Source organism: Archocentrus centrarchus, chromosome 14 (genome assembly GCF_007364275.1).
Source record: "Archocentrus centrarchus isolate MPI-CPG fArcCen1 chromosome 14, fArcCen1, whole genome shotgun sequence".
Classification (NCBI taxonomy): Eukaryota; Metazoa; Chordata; class Actinopteri; order Cichliformes; family Cichlidae; genus Archocentrus; species Archocentrus centrarchus.
In genome coordinates this window covers 22,650,136-22,669,614 of record NC_044359.1, presented here as the reverse complement: position 1 = coordinate 22,669,614, position 19,479 = coordinate 22,650,136, and the positions used below count along the sequence as shown (strand labels likewise).

At 41.2% G+C, this 19,479-nt stretch overlaps 2 protein-coding genes across 2 annotated transcripts in view; one reads left to right on the top strand and one right to left on the bottom strand.

Moving 5' to 3' along the window:
- LOC115792102 (multidrug and toxin extrusion protein 1-like) overlaps positions 1–10,101 on the bottom strand; it is a 34,803-nt gene extending 24,702 nt beyond the window's left edge. Inside the window, exons 1-2 of the mRNA XM_030746500.1 lie at positions 9,876–10,101; positions 3,519–3,620 (exon numbers count right to left, since the gene is read on the bottom strand). Coding sequence (XP_030602360.1) covers positions 3,519–3,620; positions 9,876–10,088 — 315 coding nt within the window. The 5' untranslated portion in view covers positions 10,089–10,101. The remainder of the gene's footprint in view (positions 1–3,518; positions 3,621–9,875) is intronic.
- Positions 10,102–10,169: 68 nt separating this feature from the next.
- Positions 10,170–18,941, top strand: LOC115792651 (transmembrane and immunoglobulin domain-containing protein 1-like). The gene is made up of 6 exons (XM_030747268.1): positions 10,170–10,198; positions 15,565–15,649; positions 15,765–16,040; positions 17,712–17,999; positions 18,123–18,226; positions 18,308–18,941. The coding sequence occupies exons 2-6, from the start codon at positions 15,592–15,594 to the stop codon at positions 18,317–18,319; spliced, it is 738 nt and encodes a 245-aa protein (XP_030603128.1). The 5' UTR covers positions 10,170–10,198; positions 15,565–15,591; the 3' UTR covers positions 18,320–18,941.
- Positions 18,942–19,479: the final 538 nt, after the last annotated feature.

The window sequence follows — 19,479 nt, the reverse complement described above, 5'->3', positions numbered from 1 at the left end:
GGTACATCCCACACAACATGGTGCAGCATAACAGCAAGAACTGAGTTGTATTTAACTGCTCTTTACAGTTCCAGGGACAAAGCCTAAACGATCTTCTCCTGGACCTACTTTGGGGCTACGCCTCCTGGCAGTGCTGTTAAGATATTGACATCATCCCTTTACAACATCCACGCACTGTTTCATCAGGTCCGACTTCTGAAGGAAGACCAGCCAGTCAGCCATTGCAGGATTGTAAATGTAAAGACCCCCCTGCTATGAATGAAGAGAGTTTCCCTTTGGCACCATGTGCAGCCCATGCTGCGCTGTCTTTGCTCTACAGAAACATGTGTTACACCACAGCCATCCAGGCGAGAATGTTCGTGAGACTGTGATGCAGTTATTCTATGTTGACAACTGTCTCCAGAATTTGGCATCCGAATTTGAAGCCACAGCACTTGTGGTTAAACTACAGAGCCTTCTGGCTGGAGGAGGTTTTGAGTTGAGACAATAAGCAAGTAACCAGCCCTCCATCATCAGCCACCTCCCCTCAGAGCTTCCATCCATCAGGGCTGAACTCTGGATAACACATGGTAAGCCCAATGTGCAAGAATCAGCATTTGGACTCCACTGGAACTGTGCATCAGATAGACTTTGCTATTAGCTCCACCCAGTTGATCACCCCCAAGTGACTCCAAGTACAATTTACAAGGTTTTAGTAAGTCAGTATGATCCGCTTGGTTACATTGTGCCATGCACAACATGAGATAAGATCATTGTTCAGCAGATGTGGGCTTCATGAAGAGATTAGGATGACTCCAACCTTCCAGAGGATCTCCATGCTTGGAAGGACTGGGAGCAAGAACTTCCCAAGTTGCAAACCACTTCTTTAGCCTGTTGCTACACCAGCTCTGCCATAGATGCAAGCATCTGTCATGTTGTCCATATATTCTGTGATGCTTCTGAGTGAACTTATGGATCTGTGGCTCATCTCAGAAGTGAAGGTGCACGTGGGAGAGTAGAAGTTGCTTTCCCAACAGCCCATTCCAGAGTAGCATCCTAGAAGCAACAGACCATACCCGCTTGGAATTACGTGCAACATTGACAGGGGCGCAGCTGGCACAGGTACTTACTACCAAACTGACAGTCCTTGTCCACCATGTCATTCTATGAACAGACTCTACTATAGTACTAGCGTGGCTAAAGTCAGATATATCGATTCAGAGTCTTTGTTGGTACTCGTGCGACTGAAATACATGATTTGACTGACCTGTTAGCCTGGAGATATGTGGATTCCGCCAGCAACCCACCAGACGACATTTCAAGGGAAAGACATCTGTCTGATATAGGTGACCAAGGTCGCTGGTGCCAAGGTCCCCCATTCCGCCATGAGTCTCCAGATCCGTTAGCAGAGAAACCCCATCTTACATCTGTTATTGACGAGGAGCTACGGAAGCCATTTATCTGCCTACATCTCAACACTCCACTCAAACTGCCTTTACCTAATCCAGAGCAGTTCCATGTGTAGTGGACAAGAAATTTGATTCTGTTTAGTTTTATAATTTTGTTCCTTTTACCTCACAACATTTTATTATTGTTTTGACTGTGTTGCTTTGTAGAATATGTAGTAGAAATGCAGAGCTGAGGAGTAAGTGGTTTGCCTGAATTGATTGTGCACTGATCCACTGGTAATGCCTTAGGATTTCAGTAGGGGAAACCGTGCGTCCCTTTCCCTCACTCAATACAGACTAGTGAAGGCAAGAGCGGCGTGTCGACCTCTTCATTTATCTGTCACTATTCCCCTTGTTTAAGGTAATTACTGCACACGAAACTCCCTAAACTCAGTAACACGTCATCATTGATTGTTTACTTATTGTTGTTAATTTTTGAATGCTTATTTTGATGAGTTCCCAGTGAACTTTGTTGCTGTGTTAGCTTGTGCTACGTCTCGCCATATTGCATGGTTGTTATTCAGCTTCTGTTCACATTTGTAAGTTACTCAATTCAGACGAGTGAAGGCAAGAGCGCCATGTCGACCTCTTCATTTATCTGTCACTATTCCCCTTGTTTAAGGGCACAACACATGCATTGAAGCAGCTCCTTACAGCACAATTTCTGCGTGAGTCAGCAGATGCCACTACCACTGTAGATGATTATGAGAGGGCAGAAAATGTTACTACAACAAGTATAGCAAGATTGTTTTCTGGCCTAATTGGAAGAAGACAACCCATTCCTGAAATCCAGCCATCTGATTACTCTGGCTCCTGCTCTGGATACAAATAAAGGGAATCGTCTTTGTCACAGTCCCTACCTTGACCAATCTACTATCCACCCAGTTATGCTTGATCCTAACTACAAAATCACTCAGTTAATTATTAAGGATATGGATGAAACATTATACCATCCCGGAGCAGAACGAGTGTTTGCCAAAGTTCGCCAGCGATACTGGATGTTGCGGGGGAGAAAAGAAGTTAAGCGGTACCAACGAGGGTGCCTTGATTGCAAGTGGAAGTGAAGAGGCAAACCTATGATTGCAGACTTGGCCCTTATAAGACTCCGGCTTCACCAGCCTCCATTCTACTCAACAGGCATGGACTGTTTTGGCCCATACATTATTAAAGTTGTCCAAAGAAATGAGATGCAATGGGGCATCATATTTAAGTGCCTCACCACTAGAGCAGTCCATCTTGACCTCCTCTCCACCATGGACACAGACTCCTTTCTTATGGCACTCCGGCGATTCATAGCACTCCGGGGAAAACCATTTGAACTGCTTTCTGATAAAGACACTAATTTCATAGGCAGGAGGGAGAGATGAAAGAAGCTTTTAATGCCCTGCAGCCTGAACTACAGGCACAGCTTGCTGCTCAGCAGTTGGGGTTCTCTTTCCCCACCAAGTTCTCCCCATTTTGGTGGGTTCTGGGAGAGAGACATTCGCTCCTTGAAAATGGCCCTTTAGGGCCGCAAAGTGTAACAGAAGAGGTCCTGCAGACTGTCTTCACAGAAGTTGAAGGGATTCTGAATTCAAAGTCCCTGGGTTACATATCCTCAGTTGTGACTGATGTGGACCCAGTCACTTCAAACTCTCTGTTGATGACATAGATGAGCCATTTTGGTGAGGAAGAATTTGACTGGCCTGCACAGAGTCCCGACCTCAACCCAATAGAACACCTTTGGGATGAATTAGAGCAGAGACTGTGAGCCAGGTCTTCTCGTCTCGAGTCTGACCTCACAAATGCACTTCTGGAAGAATGGTCAAAAATTCCTACAAACGCACTCCTAAATCTTGTGGAAAGCCTTCCCATAAGAGTTGAAGCTGTTATAACTGCAAAGAGTGGCCCAACATCATATTAAACCCTATGGATTATGGGATGTCACTCAAATTCATATGAGTGTGAAGGCAGGCAAGCAAATACTTTTGGCAATATAGTGTATATTATTACAGATAAATTAGTCAAAGAGTAATACCACTATGACCAGCAATAATTAGAAAAGGCAGTGGTGCTAAAATCCACTAGTCTGAAAAGGAGTACAGAACATACCGCTGAGGCCAGTGCATATCCAGCCAGTTCTGCATTGCCAATGTGACCACAGAATATAGAGATAACAAATGGCAGGAGGAAGTTCAGAATCTGAGACAGCACCTGTAGAAACAAACAGAATGAAGGAATTTAAAGGACACGTATCATGCAAAATCCACTTTTTAGCCCATAAATACATTTTGTTGTGTACTTTAAGTGTGTAGGAGTGCAGGAAATTTAAATGCATTCTGTTCCGGTGCTGCGTAGATATCTTTATATTCTTTTTGGGTCATATTTTTCAGGCTGTTTTTCAGTTTTCTCTAGTCCCTGTGAAGTTTTCTGTCCTCTGACGTCACAGTATTTGCCGTGAAACTGCTAAACAAGGGCATGGACATCCGACTAGCCAATCTCATGAATCTGCCATTTTTTCAGGCAGTGATTTTATAGTCCAGTTTCGGTATGTTGAAGTTGCATGTAGGTTCATCATCGTCATTCTCCTGCTCTGGGTCAGACTCTGACTCAAACATATAGGGCTGGATGGATAACTCTTCCATTGTTGACATTTTTAATATACTTGTGAATAAAAGGTTGCTCATAGTTGTATCGCCCGTAATCTTATCGCTGCTATCAAACTACAAAAATGTCAGAACGGGGTGGAGTTGACCACTGTGTGGCCTGGAGGGGGGGCAGGGCGTGAAATCTCATTCACATTTAAAGAGACCGCACCAAAACGGGTCGCTCTAAGACGCACGTCAAAAAAGGTGTAAAAGAGGGGTCTGTGGATAATGAGAAATTCATACCAAAGCATTGCAGTTCTACTTTATATAGACGACAAGTGAATGATTTACATATAAAAAAGAGAGGTTTTAAAAGCATGATATGTGTCCTTTAATAATTTGCAAATAAAGTGAAACTACAGCAGTTTATCATTACTGTTTCCTGGTGACTTATCATTATCAGTTGTCAGCAAAGTAGTGAGAAAGCAGTACTATGAAATCACAAGGCCTGGACTTCCGGTGACTAGCTGAGTGATGGACATATAGTCGCTTGGCTCCGGCGCAACCGAACTGAAATCCGCCCCTCACACTTGAGAAAACCAACTCAAGTTAATCTATAAACGATATGAGGAGGAGTAAATCCGCAGGAAGACAGAAACACACCAAACAATCGACACTGGAAGTAAACTCGCAGACTGAACAGATGGAACAACTCGATATGGAAGATGGTGGCGACTCTCTAACTAGCCGCGAGCTAGCTTCGGAGACGGGGACCGACGTTCTACGCAAGATTATAAAAATGTCCAGGGAGCTCGGCAACTTTAAAAAGGAGATCCAAGACTCCTTCCCTGGCTTAAGGGAAGAAATTAGTCAAAAACTGACACACGAGATGACGACGCTTAAACAAGAATTAAACCAAAAGTTAACAGAGTGTGTCGCTATGCAGCAGTCACAGGGCAAGGCCATTGCAGAAGCTGAGGAACAAAACAGAGATGGAAGAAAGCGACATGGTGACTAAAGAAGCGCTACTCAGTCTACTGAAAGAACAACACAAACTTCGTGAAAAGGTAATTGATGTGGAGAGTAAATCTAGAAGAAACAATATTCGTATCTACGGGGTGCCAGAGGATTCGGAAGGCGACGCGACAATTGACTTCGTACAGAATCTACTCAAAAAAGAACTGCCACTACCCGACGGCATGCTTCTCCAGATACAGCAAGCACACAGGGCCCTGACATGGAAACCAATGCCCAACGCGACACCTAGATCAGTAATCGTAAACTTTCTCCAGTACGAGGTAAAAGAAACGGTCCTTCGTCTCGCCTGGTAAAAAAAGGTGCTAATGAACAATAAACAAATTTTCTTTGACCACAATTATGCCTATGAGGTGATGGAAAAACGCAAAAAATACGGGGAGATTAAAAAGGCACTAAGAGAGAAAGGCATCCTCTTCCAAACGCCTTTCACGTGGATTCGCATTCACTGGAGCACCGGCCCGCGGACATACGGAGATGCGGATGAAGCACCAAAGGAGATGAGAGAGCGAGGCATCAAGGTGGCCACTGCACAGGGGAGTTTGGATCGCGGCATCGAAGAAAGGATACGGAATGTGTTCCCATGGCAAAAAAAGGGCACTGGGAACAGAGAGTCGCAAATAGAAACATGAGTTAGACGTAAACTGAAGGAGTACAGAAGAGGCCGTTAGACAATAAAAACAGGCAAGACTCACAACCTGTAAACAAGTTCCATCAGCGGGAAGGTAACACACACTATCTGGTTCGTCTTTCTAAGAAATGTGCCACTTCCAAGTTCGGTTGACCAGAAGGGATTTAAGCAGAGGTGGCAAAAGTACTGACATTCTGTACTTAAGTAGAAGTACAAGTACTTGTGTTAAAAAATACTTTGGTAAAAGTCAAATTACTGGTTCAACTTCTTTACTTAAGTAAAAAAGTACAGACTCTATAATGTACTGAAAGTAATAAAGTAAAAGTAGCTCTTGGAGGATGTTTCAACTGGCTATTTTTGTGTAAAGCTAACCGAACCTCTATATATAATACATGAGAATAGAAACGTTATTCTAATCTAAATTTTAATCCTAATGAATGCTCTCAGCTTGAATCTGTTATGTAGGATACAAACTGTGAAAGGGAATTTAAACGCAGCTCTAGTCTCTGTGTTCTCCATACTAGAGGGTGACTGTGCCACCACCTAAACACAAACATGAGGATACTCAGGGGTTACAGTGGGATTCAGGAGGTGGAGGAACCCTAAGATCAGCTGTAGTGGCTCTGCATGGGGAGAAGACTCACAACTTTCTATTGTGAGCTCCAGTAAATGATGTTGGTGTGCAGGCTGTGATCAGCTGCTGCTGCTGCTCTGAGGTTTACTGCTCTGTGTGGATGAACTGGATTCACAAAGATGTAACCCAGTATTTCACAGCTATCTTGGCTGATTTCCATCCCCTACACTGACAGCATACAGGCTGTAGAAATGTTGGATTCAGTGACTGAATCTCAGCATCAGCAGCTTTGATTCAAACTCATCTCTGCTGCACTGATGTAACCTGTAACTAATATTTGTTGAGCATTCAGAAACATTGCACTTGAAATTACCTGCCACACATTACTCCCTTTATGCTCACTCCTCTTCAGTAGCGCTAGCTAAGCTGTTTGTGTCCCGCGAGCACAACATACGGACTCGGTCTGGCCTGTTGTAACCCCTGATTATAGCGCTATAAATGAGACATAAATTATATGTGTTTGCGTATTTAATCCCTTTGTACCCGATAAGCCCCGGTGATGGAGGATAAGGCAGTATGATTGTCTCTCATGTGTTAATATTCCTCCGTTTAGGCTCAGATCGTTTGATGTTTGACGGCGCACTGACTGGAAATGCAAACTTCTCTCTGACGTGTTAAAAAGTAACGAGTCTGTTTTGAAAATGTAAGAAGTAGAAAGTACAGATACTCATGACAGCATTAGAAGATCCCTGCAAATCATTAGGCATATAAATTTAAATAAAGTCCAAGCGATTCTGGTGAGTCTAGATGCTGAAAAAGCATTTGACTCTGTAAGATGGAAATTCCTATTCAGAGTTATGCAGAAATTTGGTTTTAATGAATAAATTCTTACAACCATAAAAGAGTTATAAAACAAGCCAACTGCCAGACTGAAGATTAATGGGGAACTTACAGAGAAATTTAGGCTGGAAAGATCAACAAGACAGGGATGCCCGCTAAGCCTGCTCCTATTCGCCATTTTTATAGAACCGTTACCTCAATGGATCAGACAGAACAAGATAATAAAAGGAATTGAAATGGACTCAGGTGAACAGAAATTGGCCCTATTCACGGATGACGTATTAGTTTATTTATCAAACCCATCAGAATCTCTGCCGGAACTTATGTCAGTCTTGAGAGAGTATGGATCTTATTCAGGTTATAAATTAAATGCACAGAAAACTCAAATTCTTAGTAACCATTACAGCCTGCCTCAGTACTTGCGTAGTAAATTCAAAATGGAGTGGGATAGAAAGCATGTTAAGTACCTAGGCATTAACCTACAAATGGATTTGACTGGATTGGAAGAGATCAATTACTCCCCACTTAAAAAAGACATTGTGGCAGACATTAACAGATGAAATTTAATCCCCTACCTTTGTCATGGTCCTGAGCCGGTGGTCCAGTATTCTATGTTCCTGTGATATAGTTCTGTTTTATTATGGTTTCACTGTTTCTGTTCCCCTGTGTTCTGTTGTGCTGGTTATCCTTTGGTGTCTGTGTTCCTAGGTGTTAATCTGTGTTCTTTCAGGTTTTATTTTGGTGGGTCTTTTGTCGGTGCACTTTGGGTTTAGTTGTGCTTCCTGTGTTTCCCTCCCAGCTGTTTCCCATTCACCCATTACCTGCTGTGTATATATTGTCAGTGTTTTCACTTTGTCCTCGTCGCGTCATTGTTGATGGTTGTTGTTCCGCTGTTCTGTTTGCTTGCCTTGAAGTCTGGTCTGTTTAGCGTCTCTCCCCCTGTCTAGTGTGTTTCCGGGGAGAGCTCAAGGTGATAAATAAACGTGTGTGAGAGAACTACACCCGTCTTGGAGTCTGCATACTGGGGTCCTCCTTCCTGCCTGCGCAGCGGCCAGCCATGACAACCTTGGCATCTAAGCTAGAGTAGAAATAATAAAAACGAATATCCTCCCAAGATTGTTGCACATATTTCAATCTGTACCTATTGAGAAACCAGACCGTTATTTTAATGACTGGGATAAAATAATATCCAGGTTTATATGGGCAGGTAAAAAGCCAAGAGTCAGGTTTAAAACACTGCAACTTCCCAAAGGGAAAGGAGGACTAAACCTTCCATGTCTGTATGATTATTATAAAGCAACTCAGACAAAGCCAGTGATAGGATGGTGTAAGCCCAGTTATATCTCAAGATGGAAGGAAATTGACAGTTCTCTGGACTGGGGAGGCGGTTTCCCCATCCAAACTTTGTTAGGAGATACATCAATGGCAAATTCCCTGAGAGACGCTAGTAATCCCTGGATAAAAAGTTCAATAAAGGAATGGAGTGAACTACTTTAAAAATTTAACTTAAAAAAGAGGGCGGAAGTCTTTAAGTGGTTTGCTTATGACTCAGAGTTCCTACCTAGCAAAACAGACTCAACGTTTAAATCATGGTCTAATAAAGGTCTCACAACATACTGGACTTTGTTGAAGGAGGGAAAAGTGATGAGCTTCCACGACCTTAAGGGAAAATTTGGACTACAGAATTCGGATTTGTTTAGATACTTACAAATCAGAGACTTTTTGGGGAAAAAACCTAAACAAGATTCTAAAGCCAATGAAGGAATTTTTGATATTGTCAAAAACGCATATAAGGATACACCATTTCAGAAAACTATCTCAAATCTATACCAATCACTACAAATTTTACAGGGAAATGACACACAACATATAAAAGCAAGATGGGAAATAGAGGGCAATCTGAGTTAACAATGGAGGAATGGGAGGGAATCTGTACACAACAGTGGACTACAACAAGCGCCCCCTGCTGGAGGGAATTCAGCTGGAAGAATATGATTCACTTTTGCACACATGCCCAAAAGACTAAATACTCATGTCGGTCCAACTGTTGGAGACTGTGTGGTCTTATATTAGCAAATCATATATTTTGGGATTGCCCTCATGTGGCTCCATTTTGGAGAGAAATACATAAGGTTCTGGAGGCAGTCTTCAAAAAGAGAATACAATTTCAATTTGAGGTACTATACCTGGGTAATTTGGAAGGACTTGAACTACAAAAAAGGATAAATATCTACTTGGAGTGCTATTGGTGGGAGCCAAAAAGGCCATAACTCGAAAATGGTTTAAGAAGGAAACTCCTAAGGTAAATGAGTAGATCGATTTGATATATAAGATTTTCGTAATGGAAAGAATAACCTTCAGACTGAAGTCAAAAGGAGACGTTTTTGACAAATACTGGTCAAAATGGTTGAATTATGTCCAAATTGTCAGACCTGACTTTGTGTAACTACCTAATCCCCCCACCCCACCCCCTTTTTTTTCTTCTTTTACCCACTGATGTTGCTGTTTGCTTAAGTATATTTGTGAAAAATCAATAAAATATAAATGACAAAAAAAAGAAATCCCAAGGCCTGTACAGACTTGATTACATTAATATGCAGTCAGTATAGACACCATTTTTTTTTCACTTTTTTGTATATTCATTTTAAATTTGAGAAATAGTGATCAGTTGCAGTGTTTGCATTTTTAACACTGCACTCTAAACAGTAATTCTGCAACACAGGAGTGCACTCATTGAATGTGCCACAACATAACATATATACCCCTCCCCTACTCCCGCACGTGTACTTTCCCCTACTCACCAGTGGGCCTGTGAGTCGTAACACTTGGTAGAGTTCTTCTCTGTAGGCCTGTGGTAGCCAACGTTTCATGCACCCACACTCAAACAGTTTGGATCTCACCCATGTTGCAGCCTCGTCTTCCACAGCCCCTGCCCTCTCGGCAACAGAAACCTCAGCAACGGGCCCTGCGCCCTGCAAGGGGTGTGCTGGTTCCGGTGAGGCCAGCTTCTCCATTCAAACACAGAAAGAGAAGAAAGAAAGGAGAGAGGACGGAGGAAAGTTAGAGAACACTGGTGGGAGGGAGTAAAAGGGGCAGGGAGGGATTGGAGTAAGAGAGCGCAAGGGTAAAATGTGCAGTTGGCCTATCTGGATTTAAAAGTGTGACATATGCACTTTTGAAAAGTTAATGATTAAATAATGTGATTTGGAGGTGTGGAAACAGTAGATTGAATGAAAAAGGAAAATAAACACTGGTGGTTATGGGGTTGGGGGGGTCAGCGGAAAAGAACAGAAGACGTTTCTGACACAAGGGTCAAAACAGGGCTGATAAACATGTCTTGAAGTTGAGGGAGGGAATCCAACGTGCTTGAGTATTTGTTCTGTGTGTGAGTACGAGTGCGGGCTTTGTGAATATGTTACATGGCATATTTTGGCGTGTGGGTTTGCTTGCACATTTGAGTGGTCTCACAGGGCTCAGTGGTAATCTGATGAGGAATGCCTTTTTCTTTTCTTTTTTACAGTGTATACAAGGAATTCTGGTGGCATCTACTCTGCAGGTTTTGACTAATTGCTGCAGGGCAGTTGTGCTGTTTGTGTGTGTGTGTGTGTGTGTGTGTGTGTGTGTGTGTGTGTGTGTGTGTGTGTGTGTGTGTGTGTGTGTGCACGTGTGAGTGTGTGTGTGTGTGTGTGTGTGTGTGTGTGTGTGTGTGTGTGTGTGTGTGTGTGCGCGTGTGAGTGTGTGTGTGTGTGTGTGTGTGTGTGTGTGTGTGTGTGTCACTGATTGTAGCTGCCTCTGAATGGACTTTGACTAAAGACATTTGGGGGTCATCCTTCCTCATATTGTCACATAAACCAACAAAGTCACATGATCACAAAAACCTTTGGACCACTCTGCAACTAGAACATTTATTCATGAGTACCTACAAATAATTTCCTTTTTTATTGTGTACTGAATATTAAGAAAAGAAAACATCTCACCACACAAGATCATTAAATCTTACTAACTTCCATTTATATGTTAATGAATTAGTTGACAACTGACAGTGATTTAAAGGAGGTGGCAAAAGTACATTCAGTACTTAAGTACAAGTACTTGTGTTAAAAAATACTTTGTTAAAGTTGAAGTACTTCTTTACTCAAGTAAAAGTAAAAAGTAAAGGCTCTGAAATGTACTCAAAGTAAGAAAGTAAAAGTAGTTTTTAGGAGGACATTTCTACCAGCCATTTGTGTAACTTTGTGTAAGGTAACTGAACCTCATTATATATTATTGCAATAATATAAAATAATGCATGAGAATATAAATGTTATGCCAGTCTAAATTTTAATCCTAATGAATGCACACAGCTTGAATCTGTTATGTAGGACATAAGCTGTGAAAGGGACTTTAAAAACAGCTCTATTCTCTGTGTCCTCCATAGTAGAGGGTGACTGTGCCTCCACACCTAAACACAAACATGAGGATACTTAGGGGTTAAAGTTGGATTCAGAAGATCAGCTGTAGTGGCTCTGCATGGGGAGAAGAATCACAACTTTCTATTGTGAGCTCCAGTAAATGATGTTGGTGTGCAGGCTGTAATCAGCTGACCTGCTGCTGCTGCTCTGAGGTTTACTGCTCTGTGTGGATGAACTGGATTCACAAAGATGTAACGCAGTATTTCAAAGCTATCTTGGCTGATTTCCATCCCCTACACTGACAGCATACAGGCTGTAGAAATGTTGGATTCAGTGACTGAATCTCAGCATCAGCAGCTTTGATTCAAACTCATCTCTGCTGCACTGATGTAACCTGTAACTCTGACCATAAACACAGCCTCTGTGCACCAACACAGAGCTTTACAGTACAGCAATCTGACCTGTTTATCATTTTCATACAAAATTTGAATTACACAAAGTTAGTGTACCTCAGTTTGTTTTGCAGTCCTTAACTTTAAATCTAACCTCTCTTCTTCCTCTCCTGTCCTCTTTCTTACATCTTTCTCCTTCTCTGAGTGAACTTCTCTCTCATTCTTTTCTCTCCCTGGAAATACAGCAGCTGTTCTTTTGTCTAGCAGACACACTGTGTGACAAAGTGCATACACATTTTGTGTGTTTGCTGATATTTGTTAAGCATTTAGAAACATTGCATTTAAAATTTACCTGCAACAAGTTATTCCCTTTATTTTCGTTCCGTTTCAGTAGCGCTAGCTAAGATGCTGGAAGTACCGCAAGCACAACTTACAGACATCTGTCCTCGGTCGGGCCCACTATAACCCCTGATTATAGCGCTATAAATGATACATAAATTGTAAATGGTTTTGCCTCTTTGATCTCTTTGTATGAGATAAGCCCGGGTGATGGAGGATAGGATTGTCTGTTATGTGTTATTGTTCCACCATTTAGGTTTAAATCGTTTGATGTTTGAAAGAGCAGTGACAGGAAATAAAAACTTCTCTCAGACACCTTAAACCTACAGTAATGTGTCTGTTTTGGAAATGTAAGGAGTAGAAAGAACAAGTATTTGTGTAAAAATGTAGGGAGTAAAAGTAAAAAGTTGTCAGAAAAATAAATACTCAAGTAAAGTACACAAGCCTGGCTGAAAAATATACTTATGTACCGTAACAGTAACGAAGTATTTGCACTTCATTACTTCCCACCTCTGGTGGAAATGAACACTATGATTTGGTACAACAGCAGTCTCTGCATGATCAATCAGATTTAACCTGTTCAGGAGACCGGTCGTAAAAGAAGTAATTAGTTTACACAGTAGAGCTGAAAGGAGTGCATTCTCATGGCTTGTTGTGTGGCAGGATGCAGACTCAGACTGAATTGAACTTAAAGGTGGTTTATTAGAAAAACACAAGAAACAATAAACTCAGCTATACTGGAGCTGGACTGGTGCCAAAACTAAATACAAAACAATGGAGCAGGGAGGGACACACACACAGCAACACAGCAAGGGAACACTGACGACAATGCGGCAAAGAACAGATGAAAACTGAGGGATTAAATACACATCAGGTAATCAGGGCAAGAGGAAACAGCAGGTGAAGCAAATGAAACTAATAACAGGGGAAGCAAAACTAAACACAAAGCACGGGGAACACAAGATTGGCAAAATAAAACAGGAAGTGACTAAACAAGGTACACGCAGACTAGACACGGGGGGCTGGCACACAGACACGGGACAGAGACGCAGACTAGTGACAATAAAACTCAATATGAAAACACAGGAGGTCAGGGTCAAGACAAAAGGACAAAACAGACACAAGACCACAGATGCAGAGGAGACAGGGACACAACAAAACTCAGAGAAAACAAAACTAAACACAAAACGTTGGGCAGACAGCCCAGGACCATGACATGCATATGAGCGGGAGTTTCCTGTGTGCATAACATAGTGTGCTATCCAGTCAATTGCGCAACATATCATAAAAAGCTTCTTTATACACCTCTCTTTGTACTGCAAATACAGTTAACCTTTGATCTTTGCAGGAACACATAAGGCTTTCCTGAGCGAGTATAGCAGCCTGTCATAGATTAAATATGTTGAGAAGATTTTTTTTTATTATTATTAAAAGTACAGAGGTGGCAGTGTGTTAAGAGAAATACATGAATGAACAAGATCAAGTGTGAAGGAGCTGGTTATTATTACAAATGGCACTATAGAGTATGTGCTAAGTCGGATTAAATAAAAGGTAGAAAGAGAGTGGCCTTTTTCTAGCTTTAAATCTGAGTTCTGGTCGAAATGCTAATAACTAAGTAATAACTAATAGTGTGTCTACTGTAGTCTTGCTTTAAATGCAACTTTTAGACTTCCACTGGAGTCAGAAGTTGCACAGACAGCATGACTTTGAATTTAGCTGCTACCCTGTTTATGTGACATAACAAATTAAATTACTAAAATGTAGAAAAATATTTTTTGCAAACAGTTAAACTTTAGCTAAACATATTTCACAAGCTACCCACCACCTTTTTCCAGTTTGTTCTCTTAGCTTCCAGTATCTTTTTTTTTAATCAGTAAGGTGATGAAGATTAGTACCCTTATTTGCATCCCTCACTAAAATAGCAGATTTTTCTTGGTGGTGGTCCAGCAGCCGTTGTAGAAATGTTAATTTTCAAAGAATATCCATTAAGTGTCTTATATAGAAATTAGAAATATTAGCTTGTTGCACTAAAGTAAACCCATGTCTTTGAAATTTTGTTTACCAATACCATTTGTACATTTCTCATTCACATTTGTTTGTTTTTTAAATAGCCTTTTTTATTTAAAAAAAATAAATAAATAAAAAGGGTGCTTTTTAACCTTGCACACACACAAACCCATCCATTTAGTTTTAGTGCCATTTTAATGACTACAGCCAATAAAAATGTTTTTTTAAAAAAGTAAAGGGTGGGAGTATTTAAAGGGTGTTGACATGAAGCTAAAACCTATTATGAGAAAGGCATTTAAACAGAGAGGGTAGTTATAAAAAAGTGACGTGTGGAAGTAAAGTCTAGGAGCTGCTCAAGGTTAAAACAGTCTTTCGTATGCTCATACAACACAGACAAGACACGAGCGTCGTCGGGTAAGTTCCTCTGACTCATCTCAGAATGCGAAACATTTATAGATGCATTTATAGTGTAATTCATAAAACCTCTCCTATGGGAATGAATCCAGAGAGCATTGGTGGATTTTTCTAAATGTTCTCTTTAATATTTTATCTAACAGAGGCTGAAAAAAGGAGCAATTTTGAAACAAATGTGTTTCCCTTCTCAGTCATAAAGTTCGGGTTGCCAGAGTTGGAAATAGTCTGATCTGGTGTGTTACATCACCTCGAAACTTAACTCAGAAAAACTGCTTCAATTTTTTTTCCTGTGGAACAAATTTTTGATATTTTGATGTTACCTGATTATAAACCAGGTTTGTAAATTAGCATTGTGTTAATTAACCATTAATGCAGACATTCCCTCAAAGAAGGGCTGTGTGGCAGGCAGAGTGGGGAGAACAGGTGAGCTGAATGTAACAAAACAAGGGAAGCAAAAGTGAGGACAAAGCACCAGATACAAGGGACTGGCAAAGTAAAACAGGAAGTAAGTAAACAGAAATGCAGACTTGATACAACACAGCGAGGCAGACTCACTGAGGAGCACAGGGAAGAAAAACCAGATGCAAAACACAAGAGACAAGGGACAGAGAGACAAAACTGTCATGGGAACACAGAAATGCGGAGCTGACATGGAGAACATAGGAAAAACAGATTAACTACAAGTAAATGTATTCTGAGGCAAAATCACAAGAGGTGTAATGGGAAACATATTGTTGGTTTGTCGGTGTGGCCTGTTAATTGTAATCAGTGACTAGTGGTCTAATTATCTCATGTTGAAGAAAACAGCAGAATCTGTCATCTGTGAGTATGCCACATGTGAATGTGCAATTCTGCTTTTTTTTTCCTGCTGAAAAGCACTGATGCTTTAGATTTTTAAATGAAATCCACATCAGTGCTCTTTCTAATGATCTCTTCCTTTCCTCCAGGTTCATTAAAGGCAAAATATAGTGAAGATGATCCTCAGAGCTGCTCTTTTCCACTTGTTCCTCTTCTGTGCAAGCCAGATTTTAGGTAGGTGTGTCTTTTTATAAAGCCTGCGCACCGAGAACTTCACTCGGTAAGTTCTCTTGCCTCTGTTTATACTGTCTAGATTTTACTCATCTTCCTTCTCTTCTCCATCCCGAAGCCATTAATATCACATCTGATCCAGGAAATGACAGTGAGGGTGTTATACACGTAGGCCTTGAAGGGCCTGTGTCTCTGGTCTGTGCACTTGATACTCAGCCTGAAGAAGAACTGGTCTGGCTCAGGCATGATGCCGTGGTTCGTCTGGAGGACGGAAACAAGAAGGGTCGCAGCGCTGTGTGTGTTACACCCATCCATGAAGATAATGGTGCCATGTTCACTTGTTACCAAAAAGGAAATTCCACAGTTAGGGCCTCTGTCACGCTGAATGTCACATGTAAGTCTGATGCTTATTATATTATTATATTAATACTGACAGCCAATACTGACTCACTTTTAGATTAACTGCATGTTTAGCCAAGATAGGGATCAGATGGTTTGTCAGCCCACCATTTTTATCCACACTGAACTATTTCAATGACCTATGGATGTACTGCCTTGAAAATTTAATATCCAGAAGATCCCAGAAAGCTCATCTGGTTGGAGTGTGTTCAGTGGGAGAAATGTTTCTTCAGTCATCCAAGTAACTTCTTCACTCTCAGCTGACTGCAGGTTTAACCAGCATTAGAAATGGTACAGTTACATAACAGCCAAAACTAGCACCATTGACTAACCTTGGGTCATGAGCTCAGGTTCATGATCTTCAATATGCATCAGTATTTAAGGTTTCATTCTCATCATCCACTGGAGTAAAAACTGGGTTTCATCAGGATGCTACAACACAGAGTAAACACCATCTCCACAGACACAGTAACAGGGAAGCAGAAGAATATCATATCAAAAATGCCCTGAACAATTGTGGTTATTCCAACTGGACATTTGTCAGAGCTGGGAAGTCACATAAAGTATGCTCCAGGTGATCCAGGGGAGAAGAAGGACAACCCCCTAAGCTTAAACCTCTGGTGATTCCTTATGCGTCAGGAGTATCGGAACAGCTGAGCTTTTCAAAACACCAAATCTCTGTAGCTTTCAAACCCCAAAACACGCTACACCAAAACTTGGACCACCCTAGAGATCTGGTCCCCTGGCACAAACAGAGTAATGTAGTGTATACAGTGCCAAGAGGATTATCATGAATTATATATTGGAGAAAAAAAACAACAACTTCTCATGGTACTGGGACATTTGACCCAATGGTTCTGAGTTTTGGGACTTTCTAGTGTTGTTTATTTAATGATTCTTTTTGATTCCAGGTTTGTTTAATAATTAAATTATCCATCCATCCATTTTCTTCCACTTATCCAATCCAGGGTCGCAGGAGGGCTAGAGCCTATCCCAGTTGCCATAGGTCGAGAGGCGGGGTACACCCTAGACAGGTTATCAGCCTGTTGCAGCACTAACACAGAGAGAAGGACAACCATTCACACCTATGGGCAATTTAGAATCACCAATTAACCTAACCCCACTAACTGCATGTCTTTGGACTGTGGGAGTACCTGAAGAAAACCCACTCAGACACGGGGAGAGCATGCAAACTCCACCCAGAAAGACCCCTGATAGATAGTGGATTTGACAGCAGTGCTAACCAGGTCCTAGTTCACATTTGCTTTAGAATTTAGTGCTTTCCTCAGTGTCCCATCCTCTTGTGTCAAGTCTTCTGTATTAAGCTCATTCTTGTGTCTGCTTTATTTTGTGAGTTAGCTGTTTCTTGTGCTTTGCTTTTAGATTTGCTTCCTTCACTTGTCTGTGATTTGCTTCTCATTCTAAGAGGCAGGAGGACGGTTTTACACAAACACACCCAATATGCCTGTACAAAATGTAATGGTAGTCTGTTCGATTCTTGAAATATTTCAGTCTGAACCAATCTAGCTGCTAGATTACCATGCAATTTAGAGTTCTACTGTGCAATACTGCACTTAGGTGCACTTAAGTGCAATATTTGCATTTATCTGGGAAATGTTACTTCAAAAATCTCAGCAGTATTAATATTTAAACTGATCTTTTTCAGTTGCCCCAAATATATCTGGATCAGAGGAGGTTACAGTTGAAGAGGAGGGTGTCCTTGTCTTGGAGTGTGACATCAGGGCCAATCCACTTCTCTCCTCTGTGACGTGGACACTAAATGGAAGCCTGGTGGATCTGCGGGCAGGTGGCTTCACTGTGATCAATAACGGCTTGACGAGCCAGCTGAAAGCCAGCAAAGTGGAGAAAAGCTTGCATGAAGGCATGTATCAGTGCACAGTGGTCAGTCCCATGTATGGAGTACGCAACAAGCTTTTCCAGGTCACAACAACAGGTCAGTTCACAGGACCAGCACTCTGCAATGCTACCCAAGCCACATTTCAACGTTAAGTCATTTTATCTGTGGATTTTATCACTCGTGATAATCAGTTATTAATGTTTTCATCCTCATCTTTAGGCAAAACCTTGAAGTTCCCACTGGGGCCCATTATAGCTGGGGTGGTGGTGGTGGCCCTTACTGCACTTTTTGCTGTTGTTTCCAGGTGGAAGAAAATCACAAAGGTAACAGACAGAATACACACAGAGTACAAAACTGATTTATTACAACCTGGACTTTCTAATGTTTTAAATCTCTTTTAACAGTGCTGCAAGTAAGTTGTGCCCAAAAACACCATTCTTCTCAACGTCACCAAATGAGACAAGCCATGAAGATAACGCCACTCTTCAGTGCAAGACTGATTATTCATTTATGTGACCTTCTATTTAATTTCATGTCATAGTTGGCATTTTTTAAAGTAATACTTTGCCTTTTTGACAAACATTTACATTTTCTTGATCCCATTCTCATATACACTATATGGACAAAAGTACACCTACAGGAGCTGCACAGCCGTGGAAACCCATGCCATGAAGCTCCCAGTTAGTGCTGATGTTAATGCCAGAGGAGGTTTGGAGTTCTGAAGTCACTGTACCAGCAGATCATTGGCAACTTTTACACCTCAGCATTTAGCAACCCCAAGCTGTAACTTTATATGGTCTGCTACTTTGTGGCTGAGTTGCTGTGGCTTCTAAACATTTCCACTTTGCAATGATACCACAGCTGATCGCAAAATATCTAGGTGGGGAGAAATTTCATGAACTGACTTGTTGCAACACAAACATCTGATTACAGTATCATACTCAAAATCAGTGAGCTCTTTAAAACGACCTGTTCTTTCACAGATGTTTGTAAGGGCAGACTGCACAGCTAGGTGCTTGATTTTATACACCTGTGACGATGGGAATAAAACACCTGAATTAAAAGATGAATAGGTGTTTCGCAGTACTTTTGTCCATACAGTGTATTTCTGTTATGTAAAAAACTACGGCTAGCAGTCATTAGTTTAGCTTAGACTAGAACCAAAATGAAACACTTAGCAGGCTCTGTCTAATGGTAATCCCTTATAAAAGCACAATATGTTAGTTCTTGAATGTATTGTATGATCAGGATGTAACTATCAATTAAATGTCCTTGTAAGTTTTTTGTTTGTTGTTGTTTTTTTTGTTTTTTTTACCATTGGTTAAAACCCAGCTAGATGCTTCCCCTGTTTCCTGTCTTGTGCTAACTGTGTGGTAGCAGTAGCTCATTATTTTCAGACACAAACATGGGATCAACCTTCTCATGAAACTCTGCAGTAACATAAAGAAGCACTTCCCCCAAAATGTCGCTTGCAGTCTGTTTTAGCAAACTGTGAACTGTGTTCTAGGTAATATTTTTGTGGTAAAGATGAACCAACCTGAAAGGACACTGATGTCACAAATCCAACTGTATATTT

Coding starts and splice junctions, on each gene's coding strand:
- LOC115792651 (XM_030747268.1), top strand. CDS start 15,592: ATGATCCTCAGAGCTGCTCTTTTCCACTTGTTCCTCTTCTGTGCAAGC. Junction 15,650..15,764: donor CTGTGCAAGCCAGATTTTAG/GTAGGTGTGTCT, acceptor TCCATCCCGAAG/CCATTAATATCACATCTGAT. Junction 18,000..18,122: donor TTTCCAGGTCACAACAACAG/GTCAGTTCACAG, acceptor CCTCATCTTTAG/GCAAAACCTTGAAGTTCCCA.